Source organism: Seriola lalandi, unplaced genomic scaffold, assembly GCF_002814215.2.
Source record: "Seriola lalandi dorsalis isolate HSWRI2012SDOR001 ecotype SW California unplaced genomic scaffold, Sedor1 jcf7180002054588, whole genome shotgun sequence".
NCBI classification, from domain to species: domain Eukaryota; kingdom Metazoa; phylum Chordata; class Actinopteri; order Carangiformes; family Carangidae; genus Seriola; species Seriola lalandi.
In genome coordinates this window covers 1374438-1402180 of record NW_019525141.1, presented here as the reverse complement: position 1 = coordinate 1402180, position 27743 = coordinate 1374438, and the positions used below count along the sequence as shown (strand labels likewise).

The following is a 27743-nucleotide window of genomic DNA, read 5'->3' as shown; positions in this document are numbered from 1 at the left end:
TCATGTTGGTGTTATGTGGACAGTAAAAGGCTCATCACCTTTCTGTTAGTCACCTTTCTGAATACCTCTCATACAGCTGGAATAATCTGCTTCATTTTTCCTGTCTTCCTCTTCTCTCCAGTTGTCTGAGAGCAATCCGTCAGCTTCAGAAGAACGGTCACATCCCCAGCGACCCTTTACTCTTCAAGTCCTACGCTGAGTACGGACACTTCGTAGATGTTCGCATTGCTGCCCTGGAGGCTCTGGTGGACTATACAAGAGGTGTGATATTTAACAGAAGTGATATTGGTATTGTTATGAAGCTCATGGATCCAGCTCACAAGCCCCTGGAGATCAGTATTATTGGCTCTTGTATTAATCTTTAATTAGTCTTTGTCTACGTTATAAATTTGGGGAAGCAGCTGTGCATTCATAGTGTATGTAGGAGAACACTTACTGCTCAAAGTTCAGAGGGGGGGGCAAATCCCCTATTGAAATGCCAATCAGTGTATAATTAGGACATGATAAGTGACTTTTAGTTAAAAAAAAAAAAAATTTTGCACAAATTTTTATCCCTCCATGCTGGTGACAGCAGTGGGTGGAGGTATTATGTTTCAGATTGTTCATCCACCCACCCGTCCATCCCATCCTCATGAACCTGATGAACATCCAACAGAGAATTTCTTTCAATTTGGCCCAAATAGATGATTTTGGTGGTCAAAGGTCAAAGGTCACTGTAACCTCACAAAACACATTTTTGACCATAACTCAAGAATTCATACTAATACTACTACTTCATACTAATTATGACAAAATATAACTCAAATGTCTATAAGGGTAAAATCAAGTGATGACATTATATATCCAAAAGATCAAAGGTCAACTTCACTGTGACATAATAATGTTCTGGTTATTATTCAACACTGTAACTCAGAGAGAGGAGGCTGTGACCATATTTCCTGTAATTTGATTTCCTGCAGCTGGAGATAAGTCTTTTTTTGGTGTTGTAGTTCTTTTATATAACGACATCTCTTGTTTCATCATTTTTCCCACAGTGGCATGTCCTTGTATCAAGGTTGCTGTGTTTGTTTTCTCTTTGTGAGCGTGATGTTTTGTTTTTTGGTCTACAGTTGAAAGAAGTGCAGCAGAGCTGCAGTGGCTGCTCATCATGGTGCAGAATGACCCGACTCATTATGTCAGGTCAGTGGACACCCAGCACATCTGCACTCTGTCCACACACATTCATGCTGTACATTATGGACGTTACAGTGTCCTCGCCTCAAGGTTTCTGTTTGTTTTTATGTCATTGCATCCCATCTTCCCAAATCTGTTGTCAGTTCTTATACAATTACATAAAACAGCAATGTGGTGAGAATATTAGAACAACATATTACTGATGGTCTGATGTTAATGTTTACCTTAGGATTCATGGAATTTAGCTCCATATGAAATGAACATCTCAGCACTTTTGTCTTTAGTAAAATTTTAAATCTTTTAAAGAGGAGATTTTAAAGTAAGAGAATATCAGTGATTTCACCTCTAATCAGAGGTGTATTTTTAATCAGTACCTTGACTCCTTCAGGAGGTTTAAACTCTAAATTTTTCAAGAGTAACTTAATACAATAATTACACACAGATATGCGCATTGAAACAGTTTTCTTCCTGTGATTATTCCTCCTGTTCATAGTGGCTCCAAAAAAACCCTCCACAAAATGATTTCACTTTAAGCAAAGGTTGGCAGATTCTGCAGCCTTGTTCCATGCATGAATTAATTCTAAAGGTAAACTTTCTCAGTTAGGCAAGTCAAGTGGGTGTCTTCCAAAGTAAGAGAGAAATACTTGTTTTGTGTTACTAAACCTTCTTATTTCCTTTTTGTCGTCCAATCAGACATAAGATCCTGGGGATGCTATGTAAGAATCCACCGTTCACAAAGATGACAGACTCGGCTCTGTGTAATGAAGCGCTGGTCGACCAACTCTGGAAGCTCATGAACTCAGGTGAGACACATGCATTGGGAGGTAAGCGGGTCAAACCTCTAATCAGAGGGTCGGTGGTTCAATTCCCGACTCCTCCAGTCTGCATGTCGAAGTGTCACTGGGCAAGATACTCAATCCTAAACTGCCCCTAATGGCTGTTCTATCAGTGTATGAGTGTGTATGGGTGTGTGGTATGTATGGGTGTGTGCACAGTAATGAGTGATAAACTTTCATCACACTGACACAAACTCAGCAGGTTGTCACTGTACCGTTGTGTGTGTGGTGCATCAGTCTGAGCTTGTGACTGGATATGACCCAAACATTTGTAAATCTTCCATCACCGCTGATCAGATGCAGTTGACAGTGTGTTGAGGATGTGGTGGACAAAGCTGTGGCCCTTTATTCCAGTTTTAGCCCCCCCACTCTCCTGCAGGAACATGTCAGACTCAGTTGTGTTTGGTTAGAGTCAGTTCATCAAGAAAAGAACATTGTGTCTTTGAGCCTGGACTCTGTTTCTCTTTGGTGACTCTCTCCAACAGGCTGCTCAGTATTCTCATTAGGCTTTGGGGTTGTACAGTGTTGGATTCAAAAATGCATTAAACGTTCAGTGGGTTTTGGACAGTTTCTCTTTGGGTTTTTCGTTCAAGAACAAATTACAGCTTAGTTTTTTACACTGCTCTGATGATGTAGTGTGGAAGCACCAAATGGACTGATCCAACCACAACTAGGAGCAATTACACTGACAAAATTCCAGTTAATTCATGCTCAATGTTTCTTACAAGATGAGCTCTCACAGCACTACAACAACACAGGAAAACATTTTATTCACTGACAGTTTCTTTGGTTTCATCTGGCACAAAGTTAAAGTGAATCCCTGTAGATGAGGCAGGACACTGCAGAGACCGAACATGTTTATACGTCACATTAAGAGATGGGACATTTTCTTACTGTCTATCAAAGCCAGCAGTGCCTATTCACTATTACTCCAAATCCTGTCACAACAGGAGCCAGTCTCATTTTACTAGTTCTCTTCTGGTTTCTCCGCGGTTTCAGATCTGAGGAGGAATTTAAAAACCTGCTGGTGCCGTCTGAAAGTTTGTCACAAGCTACAGCGGCTGCAGGACGTACGAAGAGCTCCTCCAGATTTAGTCTTGTTATTGACTTGAAAGTTCCCAGTGGCGCATTTCAGCAACAACTCCATGACTGTGACACGAAGTCTGGAACCACCAGGACTCCTCGAGTCGCCAAACTCACTAACCAGACATTAATGGCTTTGGTCAGTGAAGTGACCAACAACCCAGCAAGGGTCATAGTTTTCTGCTGACAGAGACCAAGGAGAAACCAGTTCACCACCAGCCCTCTGGTTTACTGGACATACTGTTTTCATTTTTTATCCCTGCGCTTTCAGTTCATATGTTTTTTTGTTCTCCATGTTGCTACAGTGTCTATTCCAACTTAAGCCCCTGACAATAAGGACATAGTCAGACTGAAGTCTTTTAGATAAACACATCCATCAAGTCACAGATCACAGATTTCTTTCTATCATTAATATCATCTGTGATCTAGAATCATCTCAGTCATAAAATGAGGTAAAACCATCACGTTCTGTCTTTCATATAGACAAAGCCAGAGATAAATTAACTTCCCCTTAGTCTCACATACGCAGACCTAACTCCACAGCTCTGTGTCAGAGCTGGATGGTCTGGCTGCATCATTATCATTCTGCTGTAGGGGAGAAAGCGCTCTGGCTTCTTTGCATTTCTTTAAACCAATCACAATCGTTTTGGGCGGCGCTGAGCTTAGGATGCAGCGACAGCGTCCGATAGGAACCTGTCTTAGGGGAACATTTGCACTCTGGTTAAAATGGATGATTCCCTCGCAAAGAAAAGGTGATAATCAGTAAAGACGTGTCAGTTGTGTGATTGTACATGATCCAGATCGTCATCAAAACGGCATGTTCAGAGCGTAGGCTGCAGCTCGGAGGTTTTTGTTGTTTCCTGTAGCAAAGGGGATTTTAAAGGTGCAACAGGTGGGGGAAGAGGAAAGGGAGGAGAACGTCTCCAATGGCAGGTTTATAGTCTACATCCAGTGAGTTCCCCTTTACATGTGTTTGACTGGACGGACACATATCGAACTACTAAACCAGTCCTCTGTTGCTCAGCTCACTGACACTGATTGGATGGTGTGTGTGATCCCAATCGATCCCAGAGGGGTTTGAATGAACTCTCTTTGAGCTTGAAGCTAAAGTGAAGCAGCATCTGACTGCAGATATCAGTAGTTTGATGTTTCATGTCTTTCAGGATTTTAGTCATTCTTTTCCTTTCTCTTCTTATCTCTGTCCGTCTCTTCTTAGATATTCCTTTTGAGAAAAGCTGCAGAGATTTCTCTTATTTCCAAACACGTGGCTGCACATTCATTTCCTATTAAATGTATAACGATGTGCAGCATTATGCCTGTAGTACTGTGATTGTGCAGCTTGACAGAAGATGCAACTAACAATCATTTTCATTAATGATTAATCAGTCTAATTTTTATGAATGAATCATTTACTCTAACGTTCCCAGAGCTGAAGTAACTCTGTAAACTGCTTGTTTTGTCGAACAAAAACAAACATGTTGCATTTAAAAGATAGAAAACAAATTGAAGCAGCAAATCCTCAAATATGAGAAGCTGCAACCAGAGAAGATCGGACATCTTTGATCAGTGACTTGATCATTAATTGATGTTGAATCATTTGTGTAAATGTGTCAGCACTGATCCATAAAGCTGAGCACTCGGTGGGGAACCTTTCTACTTTGTTTTTTATAGCACTTCATGGTTTTGCACCGACAGATATGTCTCATGTGTTTACACAGTACGAACTAGTGCGACTCCTGAGGTCCTCTAACACGAGTCTGTTAATTGTCCTGGAGTACAGGACTAAACATTTGGTGAGGCAGCTTTTAGCTTTTAGCTTTTCTGCTCCGAGCCGATGGAACCCTCTGAGAGCAGCCGCAAGTGTTGAAATCTTTAACTGTAAACTCAACACAAACCTCTTCAGACTGGCTTTTAATTAAATGTTTTTTTATATGGTTATATGGTTTTCTTTATTTTATTCACTTATTGTATTGTATCTATGTTATAAATAGAATTTTATTCTATTTTATCTGTTATTTCATTATTCAGTTTTTAGTTTTATTTTTTTATTTTGTTTGTATTACTATAGTTTTTTAATCAATTTTATTGTATCTCATTGTCAGTTTCTTATTTGATTTGTCCTTTTCTTTTTAGCTCATCACTTGTCTGTGAAACACTTTGAACTGCACTAACCTGTATGAAGGTGCTATACAGATAAACTTTGATTGATTGATACAGGATCACCAACACTTGGTCTGAAGCAAATTGTGAAACACTGTTTTTCTACAGTATCTTTCTGCTACATCCCATAACACAGTGGTTTTCTCAGATATTTGGCTGTAATAGAAAACCCAGCACATCCTCCTGGTTGGTATTAATTGGTCGTTTGGGAAACGGCATGTAACAACCCCAGTAATTCGGTGGCGTTGTTGTTGGCTCTTCTGTCCCTCGGGTGATTGTCATCAGTGTCTCTGACATATTGCTGTAGGTGCAGATGTATCAGCATCGTTTAGATTTGTTGACTCGGATGTTTGTCTGCTTTTTCTTATTTCATTATTCTACGTTTGTTTCTTCCAATCATGAACTGAAGAAGGTCCAGGTCTACTTTTTGGTGCAGTGTCTCCACCATGGATGCACATGGTTCTGCCTTCTATTGTGTATTCAGGTTTCATTGTTGCTCTCTCTTTCAGGGGGTCCTATGTGTCTTTCAGCCAAGCCACAACGGTTCAGTCTGCCAATCCAAATACACACAGCCTCAAAACCCAAATACAAGTGTATGTTCACGATGCCATATTCCTGAAGACCCTCGGCCCCAACATGTGATTGAATTCACTGAGTTACAGGCCTGAAGGATGAACAGAGAGACAGCTGAACTTCTGTTTGTCGGTCAGTCGGTGTGGGTCAGTGACTCTGCTGCCAGTTTAAATACACAGGGACCAGCATGAGGGAACCTTGAATACTGTGTAATGAAAATGTGTTGGTTGTTTTACCCTCTCCTCCCACATAAGCCACAGCCCCCCATGTGTTAAACACCACACTCACACAGGATGATGTTTCACGGCTGAAGGTCAGAGCTGTAGGAACACAAACCTCAGAGAACTTTCTGCTGCTCTTACAGCTTCTCAAACTTTCTCTGGCGCCCCCCTCCTTCGGAAGCCCCCCTCCCCACCCGCACAATCATTAACAATGACAGGGGAAGGAGCTAATAAAAAAGGATCCATGTTGAATGTTAGTGAAATAAAGTGCAGCAGCAGACTTTAGTTTATTATCTCTATATAAAGAAATTTGATTCAGCTCATAGTTTCACTCATATGTTTCCCCTGGCCCTCCACGCCCCCCTGCAGTGGCTCTAAGCCCCCCCAGGAGCTTCAACCTTCCTCCAAAGCCACAGTCCACCCCCCTTGTTCGGCACCAGGCCTCTGAATCATCACCTTCAGCAGTATTTGGTGTTTAATTCCGTCCAACTCTCAGCGCGCTGCGACTCCACTGAACCGTATAATGATGTATTCAGCTTCATGTCCCTGAGAACTCATTATCTAGTGGTGCTGGTCTTACATCCTGTTTTATTTTGGTGTTTCCTGTTGATCATCTGTTTGGCAGACACCTGTGCTGATTAGTGGACTGAGTCTATATAGGCAGGTCCTCTTTGTTCAGCTCGCTCTCTCTCCATCCTGCTGCAGCAGCACCTTTCTGGTGCTAGGTATCTGGTCTCCAGTAACTGTAATAAATTCATATGCAGTACCTTCCTACTGGTGTGGTGTCCATTATTATGTTCGGTGTTTGAGCCAGCCGTAACATAATAATGGGGGCTCGTCCGGGATACAAACCTAGTCATTTAGTTTCTGGTTAGTTAGTGAGGTCATCTATGTGCAGCCACATGAGGTAGTGTTTTCCAGCGCTTTGAAAATGCCTCGTTGCCCTGAACCTGAGTAAGTGTGAGTGTGCAAAAGCCACCATCACTTATCTTGGCAAGGAAGTAGGTCAGGGACAGGTTCGTCCCCTTGCAGCTAAGATCAGTGCTGTTGCTGAGTACCCAGCTCCCATCACCAAGCGCCAGTTATGGCGTTTCCTAGGACTAGCAGGTTACTATAGGGCTTTTTGTCCTAACTTTGCTACTATTGTTTCTCCCCTGACTGACCTTGTCAGTCCTGCTAGGGAGTTGGTGTGGGATTTCAGATGTGAGCAGGCCTTCCAAGCTGTGAAAGCTGTCCTGTGTAATTCACCAGTTCTTGCTGCCCCCAACTTTGCTGTTCCGTTCAAGCTAGAGGTCGATGCTAGTGGTACTGGTGCTGGAGCTGTTCTGATCCAGGAAGACTCAGCAGGCATCGATCACCCTGTCTGCTATTTTTCCAAAAAGTTCTCACAGACCCAGCAGAACTACAGCATGACTGAGAAAGAAGCTCTGGCTTTGCTGTGGGCTCTACAGCATTTTGAGGTATATGTTGGTTCCTCTCTGCAGCTTGTTGTGGTTTATACAGATCATAGAGCTTTGGTGTTCCTACATCGCATGTATAATAACAACCAGAGGCTTATGCGTTTGGCTAACATTGTTCAGAACTACAATTTGGACATTCGACATAAGAAAGGCAAGGAAAACGTTGTAGCTGATGCTCTGTCATGTGTGTACGAATAATGTCACCTGTAAGTGCCATCTTATGGGGGGGAGTGTTACATCCTGTTTTATTTTGGTGTTTCCTGTTGATCATCTGTTTGGCAGACACCTGTGCTGATTAGTGGACTGAGTCTATATAGGCAGGTCCTCTTTGTTCAGCTCGCTCTCTCTCCATCCTGCTGCAGCAGCACCTTTCTGGTGCTAGGTATCTGGTCTCCATTTATTCCTGCATCGTCCTTAAGTTACTGTAATAATTTCATATGCAGTACCTTCCTACTGGAGTGGTGTCCATTATTATGTTCGGTGTTTGAGCCAGCCGTAACACTGGTATTGTCTCTTGTGGGGACGTCAGGTACAATATGTAGTTAAAGAACATGTAGGGCCTCCCTCAGCTCAGGTTTGATGTTGACTCCTGTTTCCTTCCTTTTTCCCTTTTCCTCAGTCCTTTGTCTTTTCATCCCTCTGTCCCTCATCAGCGCTCGAACACCGACAGAGGAGGACCCTCTTGAAACTGCTGTCTCTTCTTGTTATTCTCCATAAAATTCATCGCCTAATTGAGGGGCTAAACATGCTTGAAAACTCTAAAACTTTGCAAACATGTCAGAACTGGTGGAAATTTACATGTTTTATGGGTCTTACACATGGGTGTGGCAAAAAAGCTCAATAGCGCCCCCTAGAACATTTCTAAAATACAGCCCCTAGAATGTGTTTCCCCTACATGTGTCAAATTCGGTAGGCACATGTAACATGCCAAGACGTACAAAAAAGTCTATTGCACCTATAACCTAAACTCAGCAGGAAGTCATCCATTTTGAATTCTCTTTGCAACTTTGGGGTTGTTTTTGCGATTTACAGGTGTCATACAAACAACAAACTCCTCCTACAGAACTAATCAGATCGACATCATATTTGGTCAGTATAGTCTTAAGAACTTTGCAATACTAAATCGCAAAGCTTTTCAGTTTGCGTTGAATGGCCTGCCTGTGGTGCCACTGCGAATTTTGATGTTTCACCATGAAACAGGAAGTTGTTATAACTCCAGCACACATTGTCCAAACCGGCCCAGACTTTATATGTTTGATAAGGGTCCCAGCCTGAAGACATCTACATGCCAATATGAAGTAATGCTGAGGCATTCACACTTTTGTTATTCAAATCTTTATTCTTCTAATTCTTATTTTTTTCCGTCCCGTTTTCAGTCTCTAACTACTTCTTCATACTTTGTACTAGAGAAACCTCTCAGCTATCAAAATATTCAGCTTCTTCTGGAGATTCTCGGATGAACTCAATTCTTTTCTACTATTTATCATTTTTTAAATATTACGCTATTTCTGCTATTTTTCAGCCATTCAAATGAATGGAAACGATGAAAAACTTTCTGCTCTTAGAACTACAACTACTTCTATATACTTTCAGCTACAGTAGAGACTTCATTCAAACTTTAAATGTTCACAAGGCTTTCAGCTGTTAAACTTGTATTCAACTTTTCGATATCTTTTACTGTTTTTAAATTATTGCAGTTTAAGTTTTATGTTTTTTTCTGATGATCTTTGAGTTTATAATGGGTGTGTATTGTATGGAATGTCCAGGGCTAAAGCGGATGACATCATCGCTAGAGTAGGAGACGCTATAGAACTTCTGTTATCTCGTCCTCACAGCCATATATTTTAGTCTTCACACATCATTTCTTCCTAGGTTGTAGCAAATCTGTGCTGTTTCAGAGAAAGTGTCTACCTTAGCACAGAGACTTACAGAATTTGAACAGTGAGCCTCAAAGTGATTGGAGTACCATCCAACTATAGACTGCGATACATATTCAGGAGCTGATTTCAGGAGAAAAGTAGAACTGACCCTTTTTTGTAACTTGCTCCTGTTTCCTTATTTTTTGCTGTGAGAAAACTAAAACCACATAGACGTGTTCAGGAGAGTCTTTTGGTGCTGACAGTGTGATAATTTAGCTGTTATTACATACTGTTTTCTATTCACTGGCAGGGGTTTGTGAGATTCGCTGACCACTTGCTCCCATAGATTTGTATGATTCTGTGTCTTCCACAGCCAAACTCTCTCTCTAATAATACAAATGATTTCTCACAGTTTTAAGGCATTTTATTCCTACTTCCACCTTTGGCAGTAAATGATTTGGCTTTACACTGTTTCAATAACATGTTTCAGTCCTCATCTAATCTGGCATCTAATTTTTCAAAGCACTGTACTTAAGTAAATATGAGCTGCTTTTTCAACCATTTTTGCACTGCTTCAGAAATCTCCTTCAGCTTTCATCTGACAGGCTTTTCTGTTTTGTACATTTTGCACGTTTTTGTACAGTTTTGTTCTATTTGTTACAATTTCTATCAACAATTCAGGGCTTTTTCAAGCATTTCATGCCATTCAATCTCCATCTTACAAGTTCTGCTTTTAATCTTCAGCCATTGCCTCAGCTACTTCAGCACTGCTTCAGCTACTTCAGCACTGCTTCAGCTTCTTCAGCACTGCTTCAGCTTCTTTAGCACTGCTTCAGCTACTTCAGCACTGCTTCAGCTTCTTCAGCACTGCTTCAGCAATCTCATTCAGCTCTCAGCATTCACACGCATTTTGAGCTAGAAATGCATTTTCAGTGCCTGTGTTTCTTAAGGCTGCTCTGCAATGTGTGCAACCATGATGGTGATGTGTTTGATTATCTGACAGATTTTTTTAGGATTTTTTGGGACATTTTTGAAGAAAACATTTTCATGTGAGGTGACAGGAGACAAAGGGAAACAAAGGGAAGGATGACCAGCATCTTAGGTCACCAGGACAAATTCATCTGTTGTCTCCATCTTACTCTCTCAGGTACCTCACATGACTGGCGGCTCCGATGCGACGCTGTGAACCTCTACTACACACTGTTTGGTCTGACCCGTCCCTCCTGCCTGCCCCTGCCTGAACTGGGCCTCGTGCTCAACCTGAAGGAGAAGAAAGCTGTGCTCAACCCTACCATCAAGCCCGAGCTCGGGGTCAGCACCGTCATGGACACACCTGCCAGTATAGGCATCCACGGCGTTGGCATGAGCTACTCAGCTGTAAGTGGTGTGGGGTTGTTGATTATCGGGACAGTTAATGTCGTGTAAACAGAAAATACAACATATGTGTGAAGTTATTTCAGGACAGGTTTCATATAGACTATTAACTCACTTCATTTGTCATAATTTCATAATTGATGAAGCTTGTAAGAGATGATTTCATAGATAAGTATAACCAAGTATAGACTGCACTTATTTTAAATCAGACTTCCACAGATAGTAACAATTGGTGTATGGTTAGATTTTGGTCTGTCATATGAGCTAGATCATCACTGGAAATGTCCTGGAAGAGTCCTGGAAAATGAGCTCTAGAAAAGAGTGAGAACCCTGATTCAGGGTTCTTCGTTTGTGTCTGCAGGTGGATGAAGAGCCAGATCCTATTTCATTAGGGGTATGCGGGGTGGGCCAACCACCTCAGGGCCTGAAGAGGAAGGCTGACACCCCACTGGGGTCCCCTCCAGAACCGGGACAGGTATTGCAGCAACAGGATGATGATGCAAGAGGAGGGCGCTACAAGATCAGGGTAAAGGACTTTTGACCTGCTCATGCTTCACTCAGCTTTGTTCTGCTCCTCTAAAATCATTATTCTGCTCAGGAATTATTGATGGACTTAAGTTTTACTCATGTGATATATTCTGTTAATGTAAATGCTCTGCTTTGTTTTTATTATACAAGAATTGTACAGGTGTTTTTCATGTGATTTTCATTGTTCTGGTCTGTTGTAGTTTAACACCATGGAAGAAGAAGATATTGATATGGAGACTGTTCATGACAGTCAGGCCTTCATCCACCATCATCTCAATCTGTTAGAGAGACCCTCTACACCAGGTAAGTACACGCACAATATTTCCTTCATCATCTGATACTGAATAAACCCACGAGCAGGTCAGTCACACTCCTTCTCCGCCTCTTGTTTCAGGTAAAGAGCCGCCGTCGGTCGAACAGTCTATGCTCTCCATGCCCGCCACGCCGGCGCCCTCCTTCTCTAAAGAGACCACCTCCTCATCCTCTAAACATGGCAGCGAGCACGGCCACCACCATCACCACCACCACCACGAGCACAAGAAGAAGAAGAAGAAGCACAAACACAAACACAAGCACAAGCACAAACACGAAAGCAAAGACAAGGAGAAGGAGAGGGAGAGGGACAACTCGCACGCCTACAGCAACAGCCCCGCCAGCGGCAGGTCCTTGCGCTCGCCGTCTCTGTCTGACTAAACATCTGGACAGATGTTAACTGGATACATCCATCTCACACTAGCAGACTCGGATCCCTGTGTGACACAGTGGAAGAAAAAACGTTCGGTTTAACTAAATATTCATGACTCAGTGATGAATGAATGAGGACAAAGGTTTGGTGTTCCTCAGCAGAAACAGCAACAGGAAACATGGACTGTAAACCCTCCAGAGGCGTCCTTGTGCCTTGTGTGTCTCACACACACACACACACACACACACACACACACACACACACACACACACAGCATGCAGGAGTTCGTGGGCACTGCTTCCAGGCCGTCTGGGGCATGAAACCACACACCTCTCTCCACAAACAGTCTCAGCCGACCTCGTACGCCCGTCCCTGCTGCACAGACACCACTGTGGTGTGTCTCGTCCCCACAGCTGAATCCCAACATTCAGTGAGTGGCTTCTGATGGGGGGGGGGCAGGATCCATCGTGGTGTGGATTTAACCATCCAAGACTGAATTCAGCCCCCAGTGTCTTTAACATCCTGCAAATGATATTTCCCTAAACTAAACAAAGGAATTTCACTGTACAATTAAAACAAGTAATACTAGTGTGTTTTTAAATACTTTCTGTTTTCCATCTGTCACCACTGATTAAAGATGCTGTTGTATTTATGAATGTTTTAGCTCCAGCTCCACACAAGGCGTTTACAGCCAGGTTCACTCTGGCTCCGGTTCTGAGTTGTTGAGATATTTTTTTTTTAAACAATGGAATGAACATAAAGAATTCAGTATTCACTGTATAGATAAACATACTGGTATCAAACCTGCGATTCAGATGGTTAAGAACGGGTTTCTTATGTAATCAGCCTTTGAATCTCATCTAGTTTTTTTCTACATAGCACAAATAAATTCTTAAGTAATCCCTGCCAACATTTATTCCCATTTAGTTCATGTGAGCGTTTTTAATTCCTCTGTTGGTATAACAAACTGTTAAAATAGAAGACACACCAGTTTGTTTGTTCTTAATTAACAACAATAACCTGTTGAGAGCTGTGAGATATTAGTTACAGTACAAACTGATACAGATGTAGAGGAAAGACAGAGAGAACGGGTTAAAGAAGAGTCCAAAGGCATTATGGGAAATTAAGGATGCAACTTATTTTAGGAACTTTGGGGCTCACATTTTCTACATTGTAATCTCTGTTTAAATTTTGCTGATTTGTTTTTATAATAAATTGGATAAAATGAATCTTTGCTTTTATTCTTTATATTAAAGAAGATGACCAGCATCTGTGTTAGTCTGTCGTGCAGCATCAGCAGTGAGAAACCAGGGCAACAGCAGCTAGTTTAGATATCAATTTTAACTACTGTCAACAAATTCTATTAAGTCCTTTATCGTCTCATAATATCAACCACTGATTTAACAAACCCAAAGTTAATGCATATGGCTCCTAAAAAACTGATCATTAAACTGAACAGATCTCAGGTAAACACTCAGAGAAACCAAATCCTGCAAGTTTGGATGGTGGGTCCAGGTAGGTGGGGCTCTGGGGTATAGCTGAGGGTGGGGACTGCTTTGTTGTGACATCACAAAGTAACAGAAGTCCTGATGACTCATTTTAAGGCTCAGTTTCTGAATACAGGCTGTGTGCATTTCGCTGTGGACTGAGGCTTTGATACTTTCACAGTATTAATATAGAACCTAGACCTGATCTATAATCAAACAACACATGGACATCTGCCTTTAAACTGTATGGAGCTTTAAACAACAATAACCTACTGAAAGTTGTGTCATAATTTTAGTTACAGTACAAACTGTGTGTGTGGCAGCAGGGAAGCAAGTGTGGATCATCAGGTCTGTATATTTTTATTTGACCTTATTTTACCAGGAAGTCCCATTGAGACGAAAAACTCTCTTTTACAGCTACACAAACTGACAGCATATTAAAATACACAGACAGTTTATCTGCTGCAAATTGACTAGCCTGTGAGTGTTGTTTTGGGTCCCCATATAAAATAAAACCAATTAACAATATCCATCTAATTTGGGGGTTATGAGGACTAATATCAGCTGCAAGTATCTGAAGCGGTGCCATCTGCATCCAGGAGGTTCTGCTTTCTGATACAGATTGATCCTCTGTGTCAATAGTCATTAGAAAGTTTCTCTTTCTTTTTCAGGCACCACCCATTCCCTTATTTCAGTCAGTCCGCTAGTGGTACTCACTCTATAGCTAAAGCCTGGAAATAACACTTACTGATAGACATTTACAATTTAACCAAATATTAAGGCCAAATAGATTTTCCTTACTTTGAACATGCTTTATTTTTAAGGCAAATGTCAGTATCAGTTTCACAGTTGCCACTTTTGTATGGAGGGTATATGTATTGTACCTTACAGGATATCTTATTTTCAAATCGTATTTAACTCCTCCAGTTCCGGTCTCATTAGACAGACTGTACTTCTCCTCTCCACATCTTTCTTTATCATAAAAACACCTCCTCCACCTCAGCTCCAGTGACTCCAGCTTTCAGTCACCTCCCCCTCCATCCCTCTCCCTCTCCCCCTCCCCCTCCCTCTCCTGGTTTCTTTAACGGTCCTCCTCTCTGGTGGTCCTCCTCTTACGGAGTCAGCATCAGTCACTCTCCCACCTACAGCGCTGACTGCTCTCAGCCCGGCAGAGGAACATGTTGCTGCACAAACTGGTACGGTAAGAGTCCATGTCTACATGTTTTTAGCTGCGGGTCTCCGTGCGTAAATCCGTGCGTAATTACGCCTTTAACTGCGTAATTAGTCAGTTTTTGTTATTCGTTACTTCTGAAATGAGATTTTCCTAATATACTCTGTGCATTTTTCCTCGGACAACCTCTTTCCCTCCTCCCGCCGTCCTGCTGCTCAGCATTTGCAGAACAATCGTAGACTCTTGTCATTTCCAAGTGGCGAAGGATTCGTCTGACTGATTGTCATGCGGATGCGGGTGGTCCTGATTCACTTTGAACTCAGCACCGCACGAGTCCTGACAGGTCACCGCCAAAATGCAGCCAGCAGAGACAGAAACACCTCCATGAGTCTGAGCTTTATTCAGGTGTCACCAGTTGTGGCTGTAATCCTTCACAAACCTTAGAAAATATAAATCTGACAGGGAACTTTGGATCAGAAAGTTTACAAGCAGCGAGAGTTTGTTTTCTTTAATATAGAAACAAATTGAATTTAAAAAGACAAAACAAAGAAAAGTAGAAAAGTTGCGTCTTTGCATAAGAGTAAAGAAAAAGTGCTGAGTGTTTTTAGTCCAACAAGTGCCTGTTGTTTCTCTGCCCACTGTGTTAATGGAGAATAAACGCAGCAGTTACAGAAATGTCTCTGATGTCAGCTGTGTTGTTGTTGTTGTTGTTGTCTCAGTTTGTTTGGATCCTGTCAGTCCTGTGCGGCACTGATGTGTGTGTGGGATTCGTCTACGACCGGCCCAGACGCTCCGGAGAGGACAGGACGTCAGCCAGGACAGAGTGTGAGTACGCAATTCTTCTTACTGGGAAACAGAGAGCACGTCTCTGAACTGCTTGACCCTGAGCCGGCAAACACTCACAACTGAGACAGCCTTGAAAATGACACCAAAAACCCTCCCAGCTTCACCGTGACCTCTGACATTATTGTGAAAATTAAAAAAAGAGCAGAATCAGTAAAGTAAGAAACATGTTATCAGTCTGTCAAATAAACCAAGGTGTCACAAAAACACCTAGGAGTTTTTTTTTCCCTTTAGTCTGATATAATTTCAGCAAAAAGAGCGTTTAACTCCTTTTAGAGATCAATACAATATAACATGATGTGGTAAACAGTAATAACACAGACGAATCAATCGCTTCTTGAGCTGAAGGTGTTTGATTATCCAACATTTCACTTAAGAAAAGCAAATATTCAAAAAAGTCTAGAACTATTTTGTGAGTAAATTTAGTTTTTCCAGTTTCCAGCCCTGTTAATGATCTTGTGACCGATAGGAGGACTGCAACTAAAGACAATTTTCATTAGTGATTGATGTGCAGATTATTTTCATTGATCTATGAAATAAAGATAATAATAATAATGAAGAGCTTCATTTATTTCACAGTTTTCAAAACACAGTTACAAAGCGCTTGATAAGACAAGATGAAATTGAGGACGAACAATAAAGTAAATGTTAAATGTCCATGATCCACACTTGCTTCCCCGCTGACACACACACAGTTTGTACTGTAACTAAAATTATGACACGACTTTCAGTAGGTTATTGTTGTTTAAAGCTCCATATAGTATAAAGGTCTCTGTCCATGTGTTGTTTGATTATAGATCAGGTCTAGGTTCTATATTAATACTGTGAAAGTATCAAAGCCTCAGTCCACAGAGAAATGCACACAGCCTGTATTCAGACACTGAGCATTAAAACCAGCCGTCAGGACTTCTGGAACTTTGTGATGTCACAACAAAACAGTCACTACTCTCAGCCACGCCCCAAGCACCGCCCACCTGGACCCACGATCCACCCAGAATATCAGTCCAGTATAAAATAAGAGGCTACAGTAAAATTATTGATCCCTTATCAGAATGTTGCTAATTGATCTTCTGACGAATCGATAAATCGACTATTTATTCCAGCTCTATATTATAGAATAATTAACTTCATGCAATGTACTTTTGTTGTAGAGAAAACAGTGTGTCAGCATGACGCAGGAGTTTGAGACACTGAAGAGTATTCCAGTCCATGACACGACCAATCATTAAATCAATAGCGAACAGAAAGTATTTTTGATTATCAATCCTTTAAGTAATTTATCAAGCAGACATGTGGTTCCAGTTTCTCTCCAGTGACGCTTTGCTGCTTATTGAACTGAACGTCCTTGGGTTTAATTTGAAGACGTCACATGACCTGAAACTGATGGATTTTTTGACATTATTTGTACTACAATATCAATTGAAAAAAGCAATTCATTGATTATTAATTAATCTATAATGACAATAATTGTACATCACTTCACTACAAGTATTGTGTGGCAATACAAATGTGTCTTCTTGGGGCGTTAAGCTTGTGTGGAAGCTTTTCACAGTTGTGTTCGACACATTAAAAACACACGTGTTCAGTAAAGCAAACGCTCACCCAAAAAAAATCACACACTTTAATTTAGTGGCCATATTGGCTCAGCGCAGGCCGTGTGAAGTGTGTTTTGGACCGACGTTAATGTGTCTTGGCCAAGTGTAGAATACGCTCCAACTAAAACACGCACACACACACACACACACACACACACAAAACCTTTTAGAGCAGGAGTAAATCTTGAACCCTGTGTGAGCTTCAGGTGCAATCAGACACACGGACATCAGACTGAGTGACATACTTCCACCCGCTCCTCTGAACAGAACCAGGTTTCCTCCGCAGGAATTTTTAGTTGCCGGGTTGTTTTCTATATGAAGTGTCTGCCAGCGCATATGAAATGAGTGAGCGGAGAGGACGTGGACAATGGATCCCTGTGACCCTGCGAGGTTGTGCTTGGACGGCCCGCGTGTGTGTTTTTGAGGAGAGAGAGTGTGTTTGTGTTGCTCTACCTTGAGTCAATATTAAGAGAGCATTGGAGCTCATTTTCTGCCCCGGATCCTGAAACGTCGGCACAAGACGGAGGAGGTTTTTTGCCTCGTGCTGCAGTCGACCGTCTCTTGTATCGACTTCTGTGATAGACGCTGAAAATGAATCATCTCATGAGTCTTCTCCATCTTCATGATGGTGGCGTCTGAACTTGAAAAATCTCCATAAATCCAGAACAAGATTGCAAACATCTTTTCAAAAATATTTTTTTCAGAATTCAATATTTACTCTGAAACAAGACTTTACAACCAAAATACAAACTACTCCAATACTCTGAACCCATCAGAGTATGACTCTGACTTCATTTTTCAATCCAAAATAAAATAAATAATTTTTTGAAACACATTATACTCAGATCTCTTCCATTTTTATAATGTGTGGGTGATCCCAGCCCTGATCCAGGACTGTCACGGTCCTGGTTTTCGTCAGAACCTGGGCGTCTCACTCATCTCATGAAATTAGTTATTAGAAGGCAAGTAATCCAGACACCTTGTCATGTCACAGCAGTGACGGATTAAAAACAGTGGCAGAGTTCCATTTAGCGGCTTCATTTCCCGGACCCGGTCTTGTGCCTGCTGCCTCACTGTCATGGCTCACTGGCACACCTGAATGCTGCGCCGACCAGCTGGGCAGCAGCGTAACACCTCACTTCCTTCATATAGAGTATATATGTTTGCAAAAAACACACACATGCACACACACATACTGTGTACTGGAGCTGTGTCTCAATTCAGGCCCTGCATCCTTCAGAAGATGCATTTGAAGACCGTCTGCGCCACAGCGGCGTGATAAGGCCGTCCCGTTTCAAAAGCTCCTTCAAACGCAGCCAAGAAAGGCGTCCTTTGTTTCCCAGGCAATGAAGGTTCCAGCAGGTGCATCCTTCGTGGCCTAACCTATCAGATTCATCATGCCAGTAATCAGTCTCTTTGGCCTCCGTAATGTATGCAGTCTTCGGAGGCCACGCCTTCGTAGACTATGTGGTCTGAAGACCGCATATATGGTGAAGGCTGAACCGAAATGAGACGGTCTGGTCGGAGGATTTCCTGTTTATCCTCAGCTGCTGCACACTGACACTCCGATCTCCAGGATGTCCACAGTTAGGCCAGGAGGGTTCTCGCACTGGGGGGTCGAGAGCCAAAATGGGGCCCCTGTCCTTCGGATCATAAGCGGACAGAGCAATATTGTGTTTCAGGGAACTTGAGTTTCCCCATAGTGAGACAGAATTACTACATGTAGATTTAAAGTTTAGTAACTACTGACTTTGGTTTACAGATGTTTCCTACAGGTTTTAGTTATTATCCAATGACCTTGTGAAGTCATAATTGCTGCCATTTGTATGTCTCTGTGCTGATGACAGTCAGAGCTGGAGGCACTGTGTTTTTAGGTTGTCCGTCCGTCCCATTCTCGTGAATGTAATATCTCAGTAACACCTTCAAATTCAGCATAAACATTAACTTGGACTCAATGATGAACTGATTAGATTTTGGTGGTCAAAGGTCAAATTCAGTGTGACCTCACAAAACACTTTTAGCCATTATTCAAGACTTCACAGCAATCATGACAAACTTTCACACAAATGCTTCATATTTTCTGTGACTGTGGATGAACAGGGATGTGACCTGGAACTAGTCTGAGTGGAGGAGGCAGACGACCACCAGGAGGTGATTCTAGTGAAAAAATCCTCTGCTCTGATTCATATTTTGTTTAACATGGTTTTTTTCACACATAAAAAGTAAAGCTCATCTCCTCTTACTTCCTCATTGATAAATCTGGATTGGGCCTTATGCCCCGCCCACCACCTGCTGGCTCCAGGTGGACAGGTGAAAGAGCAGAGAGCATCAAGATGGTCAGAGGAGAAAACATCAGAGAGACTCAGCCTCATGTTTGAGCCTCAGTCAGACCCAGACTCAGAGGAGGAGTCTGAGACCAGAACCAGAGACTAGCAGACGGATCAGAGCGGTTAGCGTAGTTAGCATCTTTTATTTGTTTATGTTGTTTGTTAGCTTGTAACTGGCAGTGGCTGACACAGTGTTAGCGGTTGTGCTAATGCTAACTCTCTCTCTCTGTACAAGGTTTCAGGTTTATTTAGCCCCGCCCCCTGTCCTCACAAGTTGACAGGATTGGTTCCTGAGGTTTGTGACGTATGAAACCCTGAATCTGTTTTTATGAGACTGTCATTGGTTCACTGCAGTTCAAGGTGGAAACACTCAGTCATGGTGCTGATGATTATTTCACTCATCATATATCCTATCATTGGAGGGGGTATTAAAAGACACATTAACAGTGCAGCTTCTCACTTTTTTGTTGTCATATACAGAAACTCAAAAACTTTCTCTCTTGTTTTGTTATTAGACCAAGTGGTGAAATGCCAGCTCAGTTCACTGTTAATGTTTTAAAATGAGAAGTAGAATCGGCACACCACCCTTTACTTTCTCTGTTGTCTGCTCAACCCCAAACTGCGTTTGTAACATTGTGTTTTTGAGTCTGTGCAAAAGGCCGTGGTTCACAAAACACCCACGAGTTCTTGAAGCTGACTACAACTGCAACTAGTCAGTGTTTTTATGTAGGCTGCAGACATGCTATTCATCATAGCATGTCAGAGAACAGGATCCAGGTTCAGCACCATTTGTACCATAAACCAAACAGAACGTGAGGATGAAACCTGTGAAACACGATCACAGTGTTTACAACAGGTTGTTTCGGCTGATGTGTTTGGATCATTTATGACAGATCCAGGGTCAGTTTGACTCAGATTGAATGATGAATGATAAATAACCTAGCTGCTTCCAACCTCCGTCTTTCCACTCTTAAAGAGAAAATGACATGTCAGGAGTATTTAGAGTTATTGATGATGTGTCAAGCAAAGGCAGGCGGCTGTAAATGACCGGAGGGTCAGCTGGCTGCTTCAAGTCACATTTGACTTTCATTTATCATCAAATGTATTTTAACATAGCACAGGAACAGGAAACCAAGATTCTTGTACTTAAATATTTCTGACATGTAATTAACCAAGAGAGATTAAAACCTTCATCAACACTGTGGTCAAAACCTCTTTTTCTCTTATGAAGGTTGAAACTGAGTGAAATGAGCTGAAGTCTCTGAGCAGCATCATGATCACAGCTGCTCCACTTCTCTACATGATGAGGAAAGGAGCTTCAGTGCTTCCTATCTTATTTCCTTTAGCCTAGGAAACACTGGACCTTCCTTTATGAAAGGGAAGGAGAAAATGCCTTCCCACAATTCATTGCTGCAGCAACATTTAAAGTGATGCACCGTTGTAGTTTGACCACAGCAGAGACACATTAATGTGGAAACATCAGAGCAGCTGTTTTATGTTTGTGACATGATCTAGAACTGATGGAAATCTCTGTCTGATCGACTGAAGCCCAGATCTATAATCTCTTTAAATCTCTTTATCCTTAATCCAGGTGGGAGTCATCATGAAGAACAAGTATATTGAGTTGATCATTATCATAACAATCTTTACCTTAATGTCGTTTCAAAACCGTTCACTGCACTAAAAAAATAATTTTCTCTACTTAACAACTGTATAAAAAAGTCAAAACTCTATATAGCCTACTTATATCTGAATATAATTTATTTGGGCCCGTACTCAGCTGCTTATTTTTACTGAATTATTATTTTTAATACATTTTTTAAAAACTCTTTCTATTTGATTATTTCTTTCATGTTATCATATTTCAACAATGTTTTAATATCCTTTTTGTATGGTTTTTTTTTTGGGATTAGGAAAGGAGTTTTTATCGTCCATGTGTTATGAATAAAGTTGGTTTGAAAAACAACATCCTAGACAAAGTGCAGTCGCATTCTTTTCCTATGTCTTCTTCTTTCCTTGACCTCATGACATTTTCCATCGAGGTCGTGGAGAAGCGGTTAGGAATGGAGATTATTTTGTCTCTTTGACCGCACCCTGCGTCTGACTCACATGTTCATAAACACTGAAATAATAATTCTTGGGTTGAAACAGAAAGAGTCCTTTATTGAGATCATGTCCTTTCACAGTCCTCTGCTCACAGAAAGCAAAAAACAACCTGTTTCTGATTTGGAAGCAGTTTACAGACACTGAGACTGACGTATTTGCGCCGAGCTTCAAAGTGTTTCTGCAGCTTCAACCTGATTTAAAAGAAAAAAACGAAAAAAACAATCTGAATCTCTTCTTCTTTGGTCCTCAGCTCGCTCTGCGTCTCCGTACGTGCCGACCTCCGGCTCCTGCAGGAACAGGTGTTTTGAGCTGGTTGAGTTGGAGCCTCCAAACTGTCGCTGCGACAACCTGTGTAAGACGTACAACAGCTGCTGCTCGGACTTTGACCAGCTCTGCCTCAGGACAGGTACTCTGTCATCATCATCCTCACCTTCCTCTGACCTGTCTCCTCCTCCTGTGTAGCTTTTCCCTCCTCTGTCTTCACATCAACACTTCAGACAGTAAACCTTTTCTGTGTTAATATGTGTTGTTATTTTCAGTGGTATTTACATAATTAAAAAGATAAAATTTATCACTCGTACAAATTCATTTTAGATATGACAAACACAAGTGCATATTTTACCAGAGTGTTCTGTATCAGAGGGACATTAGGTCCAAGAGGCCAAATAAATATGTTTATTTTTATGTAATTAAAGCGTCTGAATACTCCTCTCTCCACTGTCTGAGGATGAACTTAGTGTAGTGTAATTGTGTTTTGCAGTATGTTGCCATGCTACAGCAATTCATCCAGAAACCAGTTATTCTGGATCTAATTGTTTATTTCTGTTCTGTCTTTGCTTGATTTCTTAAACTCTGGTGAACCAACATTATTGTTCGCATTAGGAAAACATTCTTGTAAAGCCTTTGATCAATATCTAGATATGATTTTTAAGCCTGATTGTGCAGCTGTGCAGTTCAGTTTGTAGGAGCTGGAAATGAGCTGTTGCCTTGATGTGCGTGCACCTGACATGTGACTTTTGAGGTTTTGAGGGTTTGAGGTTTTTATTCCCTCACTGATTTTTATTTGAAGATCTTTCACGCTTTGACCTCGGCTTCCTTCTCTGTTCTTGCGTCGCACAGAGGGGGGCTATGAGTGCAGTAAGGACCGGTGTGGGGAGACGCGAAGTGAACATCACGCCTGCCACTGCTCCGACGACTGTCTGACCAGAGGAGACTGTTGCACCAACTACAAGACACTGTGTAAAGGTTTGCCACGTTACTGTAATATGCCTATTATATTATAAGTATTTCAATACATAAAATGACATGGAAATGCAGAAGAGAGCAGAGGTTTTCAGGACACATGTCACATCCTGAACGAGCCAGCAGGCAACAAGATTTATGGCTCTTTTTTTACACCTGGTGCAAAGCACGACGCACGTGTCTTTGCTAGTTTCAGGCTGACGCTGTTGTCATTTTCCTGTCCACTGCCCACGTTGTTTAAATATACTTGCACCAATCTGTGCGCCCATGGCCGTGTTGGTCATAAATTGGGGTGTGGTCAGGAGCATTGTTGGCACGATTGCCCGACAATCCATTTCCACGTCTTTCCATGTATCTGTGTAATCTGGTTTGCACCAACATATAATATGTCTTAACTGGGAAGCAGAGGGCTCACACCCCTCTATCTTTCGGTAGCTGGAGAGAGTCATACCTAACTCCCCATATAATCCTTGATATTATCTTGTTGCAGGTCACAAATTGGGTTTGGGGGACCTCTATAGGTAGGGACTGGAATTAATAAAGAAGCCTTGGTTACACATAAATTTGAATGGTCACCATCTTTCTATGTCCTTTTGTATCTCTTGAATGATCCTGTTATAATTCACTTTGTAGAGAGCACAGAGTGTGGTGATAGACAGCATCCTTGCCTAGTTGACCTCTGTAATCTAAATTTGTCTGTCAGGATTCCATTCATTTTAATTCTCGCGGTCGGCTGTTGGTGTAATGTCTTCATGCATTGTATTGATTTACTACTAAATCCGATGCGTTCTAACACTTTATATAGGAATTCTCAATTTACCCGATCAAATGCCTTTTCCGCATCAATACTTACTAATATAGTACTTAGTTTTTTTGATGAGCTTGATCTACAATATGTAAGGTCTAATATTATTGTGTTTTTGATGTCCTCTAATAAATCCTGTTTGATCTTCCTCTATCAAAAGTGTTCAATCGTTTGGAAATAATTGCTGTATATATTTTATAATCTAGATTTAGTAATGATATTGGTCTATAGTTCCCACAGTATTCCTTATCTCTTCCCCGTTTTGGAATGACTGAAATTATGGCTTCAGCCCATGATGGACGCTGTTAGCGTCTCATGTTGTAGTTAACCGATTGATGGCAAATCCAGTGAATTTAAAAATGCTCTCATTTCCTCTTTGTCTGCAGATGGAGGTTGCGTAGTAATGCTGAATGATTTTCTCTAGTATTTCTCCTTGATCTTCCCTCGAGATTGGTTGTTTTTTTCCTGCATCTGACGTGTCTGCTCCAACATCACCGGCAGCATATCGCTCTGCTATGTGCACCTGAACCTCACTGATATGGAGCTCGATGTTGTTTTGTGTGACCTTACGGTCCAATTCTTGTCGGAGATGAGTGATTTCTTCCTTCCTCTCTCTCTTCAGCTCATCTTTAAACGTGGTTGACTCGTGTTTGAGGTCTTTCATATCTTTGTGTGGCAAGCCCAACTCACACTGTGAGTGTTGCTTGTGTTTGCTAGCCTTGTGTTCAGAGATTTCTTCCATGACGGTTTATTTTTCCTACTTTGTCTTGCTTGTTGTTGTTTCTCCTGCTTCTTCATGTATTTGTCCCACTCGTGCCTAACTTTTATCGAGTGACACCTGTTTTGTGGGTTTATTTTAACCGACTTGGGAGAGCAAGTTAACTGTGGTCCTCCTCTCTCCGCCATCTTCCCAGAAGTCTCCCAGACAGCGATGCTTAAGTCAGTTGTCAGGGCAACTGCAGGGGATAACCAAAGTCAGTAGGATTAATCCTCTGGGAAACATGAATATCTGTAGAAAATGTAACGACAAGCCGTCCAGAAGTAGTTGAGGTTTTTTAGCCCTGACTGATGTGGTGGACTGACACTGTCTGACAAACCAACATGTCCGAGCCGTGCTCTTAACACACCTTTAAATATCCACATCTCCCTCTGAATGTTTTCTTTCAGGAGACAGTTCATGGCTGCAGGATGAGTGTGAGGAGATCAAGACCCCTGAATGTCCAGCTGGGTATGTTTACATCTGAGCAGTAACGCAGGTTACAGTGATAATGATCAGATCAATTTAGTCCTTTGTCCCCAAATCAAAACCTGAGCTGTGGATGTTCCTTTATTTCTCAAAGTGTAGCCTCCTCTCTTAGACCTTTTTTATATTTCCCTCATATATGAGTGATTTCCTGAGGATTGAACTGGGTTTTGTTTTCCTCATCTGACTTTGTATGTGTGTGTATGTGTGTGTGTGTGTGTGCAGGTTCGTGCGTCCACCACTCATCATTCTGTCGGTGGACGGATTCAGAGCTTCTTACGTGAAGAGAGGAAGCACTGTCATACCCAACATCAACAAACTCAGTAAGACCACGATGTGGATTTTGAGATTTATTATTATGTGGAGCGATCACGATGTCGTGTCATTAGTGGGGGGCCTGTGCTGAGTTTTGTTCTCTTGTGTTCTCTTGTTTTCAGGAACATGTGGAACCCACGCTCCGTACATGAGACCTGTTTATCCCTCCAAAACTTTCCCCAACCTCTACTCATTGGCTACGGTAAGGCGAGACTCGCTGCTGCCATGCCGACACGTGCGCTGTAAACTCAGACGTACTGCTCTGGCTTAAACTTAGCGTTAGCATGCTATGTTAACAGTTGTGTTAAGCTCAAATGCAAATTTCATTACAGACGCTTTTGTCACTGGGCTGCGTGAAGTTACAGTTTGTACGATATGAAGTGAAGGTGGTTTGGCTCGGGCAATCTCCAAAAGTTAGCATGCTAAAATGAGCTATAGGCTCAAAGTACAGCTGAGTTGAGGCTGATAGAATACAACTGTGGCTGATGAAGCCACGTCTGACTGTCTGACACACTCATATGTAGTATGATAGTTAAATGTGTTGGTACAGTGCAGAGAAAAGAGGATAAATATTGATCGTCAGTCGTTCATTCTCAGGGTCTGTATCCGGAGTCTCATGGTATCGTTGGAAACTCCATGTACGACCCGGTGTTTGATGCAACCTTCACCCTGAGGAGCCGAGAGAAGCTCAACCACCGCTGGTGGGGAGGACAACCGGTCAGTCCTCACTCTTCTTCTCTTCTCTTCTCTCTTTTTCCTTTCTTCTTCTTTTTCTCTTCTCCTTGGTAGTCTTACAATAAGACTACCTTTATGATGGATTTATAAATGGTTTATAATTTGGTTGTTAACACTTTATAAATCATAAATGAACAATTATAAACAGGTTATAAAACATTTTTCATACTGTGATGTAGGCTCACTATTTGGCAAATTAATGCTTACTACTCGTTAATCTGACTAATGACTTACTAATGTTTATAATTTGTAAAAGGAGCCTTATAGTAAAGTGTAAAACACATAATCAATTATTAATGAGTTACTATTGTTTATAACTGGTAACTCATTGATAAACGGTGATGTGTTTTGTACATTACAATATATTTAACATATGTCATATCAACTCCTGTGATTAGAATGAGGACGGCTGCTGAGAGCGTGTCAAGGTGAACAACACTGCCAAAGCCTCAGAGGATGAATCTGCTCATTTTGTATGATAATTTCATATTCCATGATCTGATCTGCCAAACGAAACTTTTTGACCATTAAGATGCTGATGGTGGTTCATTGGTGGATGATGGAGAAAACAAAGAAAGATGATGAGGCTGAACTGCACAGATACATGTGGGCTCACTATTTGGCAGGTCACTGGTGTGATTTTATCTACTGTGTTATAACAGCTTACAAATGATTATTGAAGTGTTAACAAGCTAATTAATAAACTAGTTATAAACATTCATCAATCTTTCTAAGGGTAGTCTTATTGTGAAGTGGTCCCCTCTTCTCTGTTTCTTCTCTCCTCTCTTCCTCTCTTGTTTCTCTTATCCTCTTTCCTTCTTTTCTCTCCTCTCTCCTCTTCTTTTCTTTTCTTCCCCTCTCCTCTCTTTTCTTCTCTTCTCTCTTTCTTCTCTCTTTCACCATCTGTGCTTCATCAACACTGTGACATTAATCTGTCAGGTCCCGGATCAGAGATCAGTTCTTTTCCTTTGAAGCCGGTTACAATGAGACCAGCAGGACCCAGATCTAACAAACCCAGTCTGATAGGCTTCTTCATCTATTGATAAATGACAGATGGTGATATGTGATTAATAAAAACTGTGTTAGGATCACTCTCTGACAGGACTACAGCCCTGACGTTAAGAGTCCTGGAATGCTTTATTGTGGATTCACTTAAAGACCAAACCTGTGCTCGGATTTCAGTGTTTCCCACAGAATTAGGCTCCAGCTGACAGAAGAAATAAAAGCATAGACAGCATTTATATAACGCTTTTCTCATCTTATCGACAACTTAAAGCACTTTACATTAACAATTCACATTCACATATTCACTCACACACTTCTTTCTTTCAAACTTCGACCTTCAACAACCTGTGCGCTCTCAACTGGTTTATACTGTTTTCATCACATCATTAGCAACAAGTGTGAGCAGTTTTGAGTTGTTGTGTGTAAACTATGACACCTGTGCTGAAATCATGTCTAACTTCTGCTACCTGTGGTTCTCATTATGCATCATGAGATCTTCACAGAGCACAGTGTGTTTCAGTGAGGGGGAAATGTGTTTGGAGTTTTTCAAAAAGGTGAAATGAGACCAGAAACTGATTAATTCTATAAATGGGTTCAGGCCACTGAGGATTTGGTTCGGACAATGGAATTTATTGTTTTAGCAAATCAGAAAAACTGTAATGTTATCCACCTGCTAATAGACTAATAAGCGGAGTGAACTTGAATGCATCACTTTTGGACAAATTTGCAGAGGTGATCGTGATGCTAGACATTTATGAACTTCAGGTTGATTCTGTGCAGGAACTGGGACAACCATCGACAACAGTCCGTCCTCCTGTACATGATGCATGTTTTTATTCAGAGTGTGTATGGGGAGAGCGAGAGACAGAGAGAGAGAGAGAGAAATTAAAATCTAAATCTGTATCAATATTTGACAC

General features: G+C 41.5%; 2 protein-coding genes across 3 annotated transcripts in view; both read left to right on the top strand.

The window, feature by feature from the left end:
- taf2 (TAF2 RNA polymerase II, TATA box binding protein (TBP)-associated factor) overlaps positions 1-13181 on the top strand; it is a 32789-nt gene extending 19608 nt beyond the window's left edge. The window contains exons 21-27 of the mRNA XM_023419015.2: positions 122-261; positions 1110-1179; positions 1867-1976; positions 10513-10742; positions 11101-11265; positions 11468-11570; positions 11662-13181. Coding sequence (XP_023274783.1) covers positions 122-261; positions 1110-1179; positions 1867-1976; positions 10513-10742; positions 11101-11265; positions 11468-11570; positions 11662-11960 — 1117 coding nt within the window. The 3' untranslated portion in view covers positions 11961-13181. The remainder of the gene's footprint in view (positions 1-121; positions 262-1109; positions 1180-1866; positions 1977-10512; positions 10743-11100; positions 11266-11467; positions 11571-11661) is intronic.
- A 1321-nt stretch (positions 13182-14502) lies between these two features.
- enpp2 (ectonucleotide pyrophosphatase/phosphodiesterase 2) overlaps positions 14503-27743 on the top strand; it is a 33045-nt gene continuing 19804 nt past the window's right edge. Inside the window, exons 1-8 of one of the 2 annotated variants that reach the window (XM_023419010.2) lie at positions 14503-14635; positions 15330-15435; positions 21732-21887; positions 22601-22726; positions 24696-24756; positions 24997-25094; positions 25209-25288; positions 25684-25803. In XM_023419010.2, coding sequence (XP_023274778.1) covers positions 14618-14635; positions 15330-15435; positions 21732-21887; positions 22601-22726; positions 24696-24756; positions 24997-25094; positions 25209-25288; positions 25684-25803 — 765 coding nt within the window. In that variant the 5' untranslated portion in view covers positions 14503-14617. The remainder of the gene's footprint in view (positions 14636-15329; positions 15436-21731; positions 21888-22600; positions 22727-24695; positions 24757-24996; positions 25095-25208; positions 25289-25683; positions 25804-27743) is intronic. The other variant, XM_023419011.2, reaches the window with a different exon arrangement.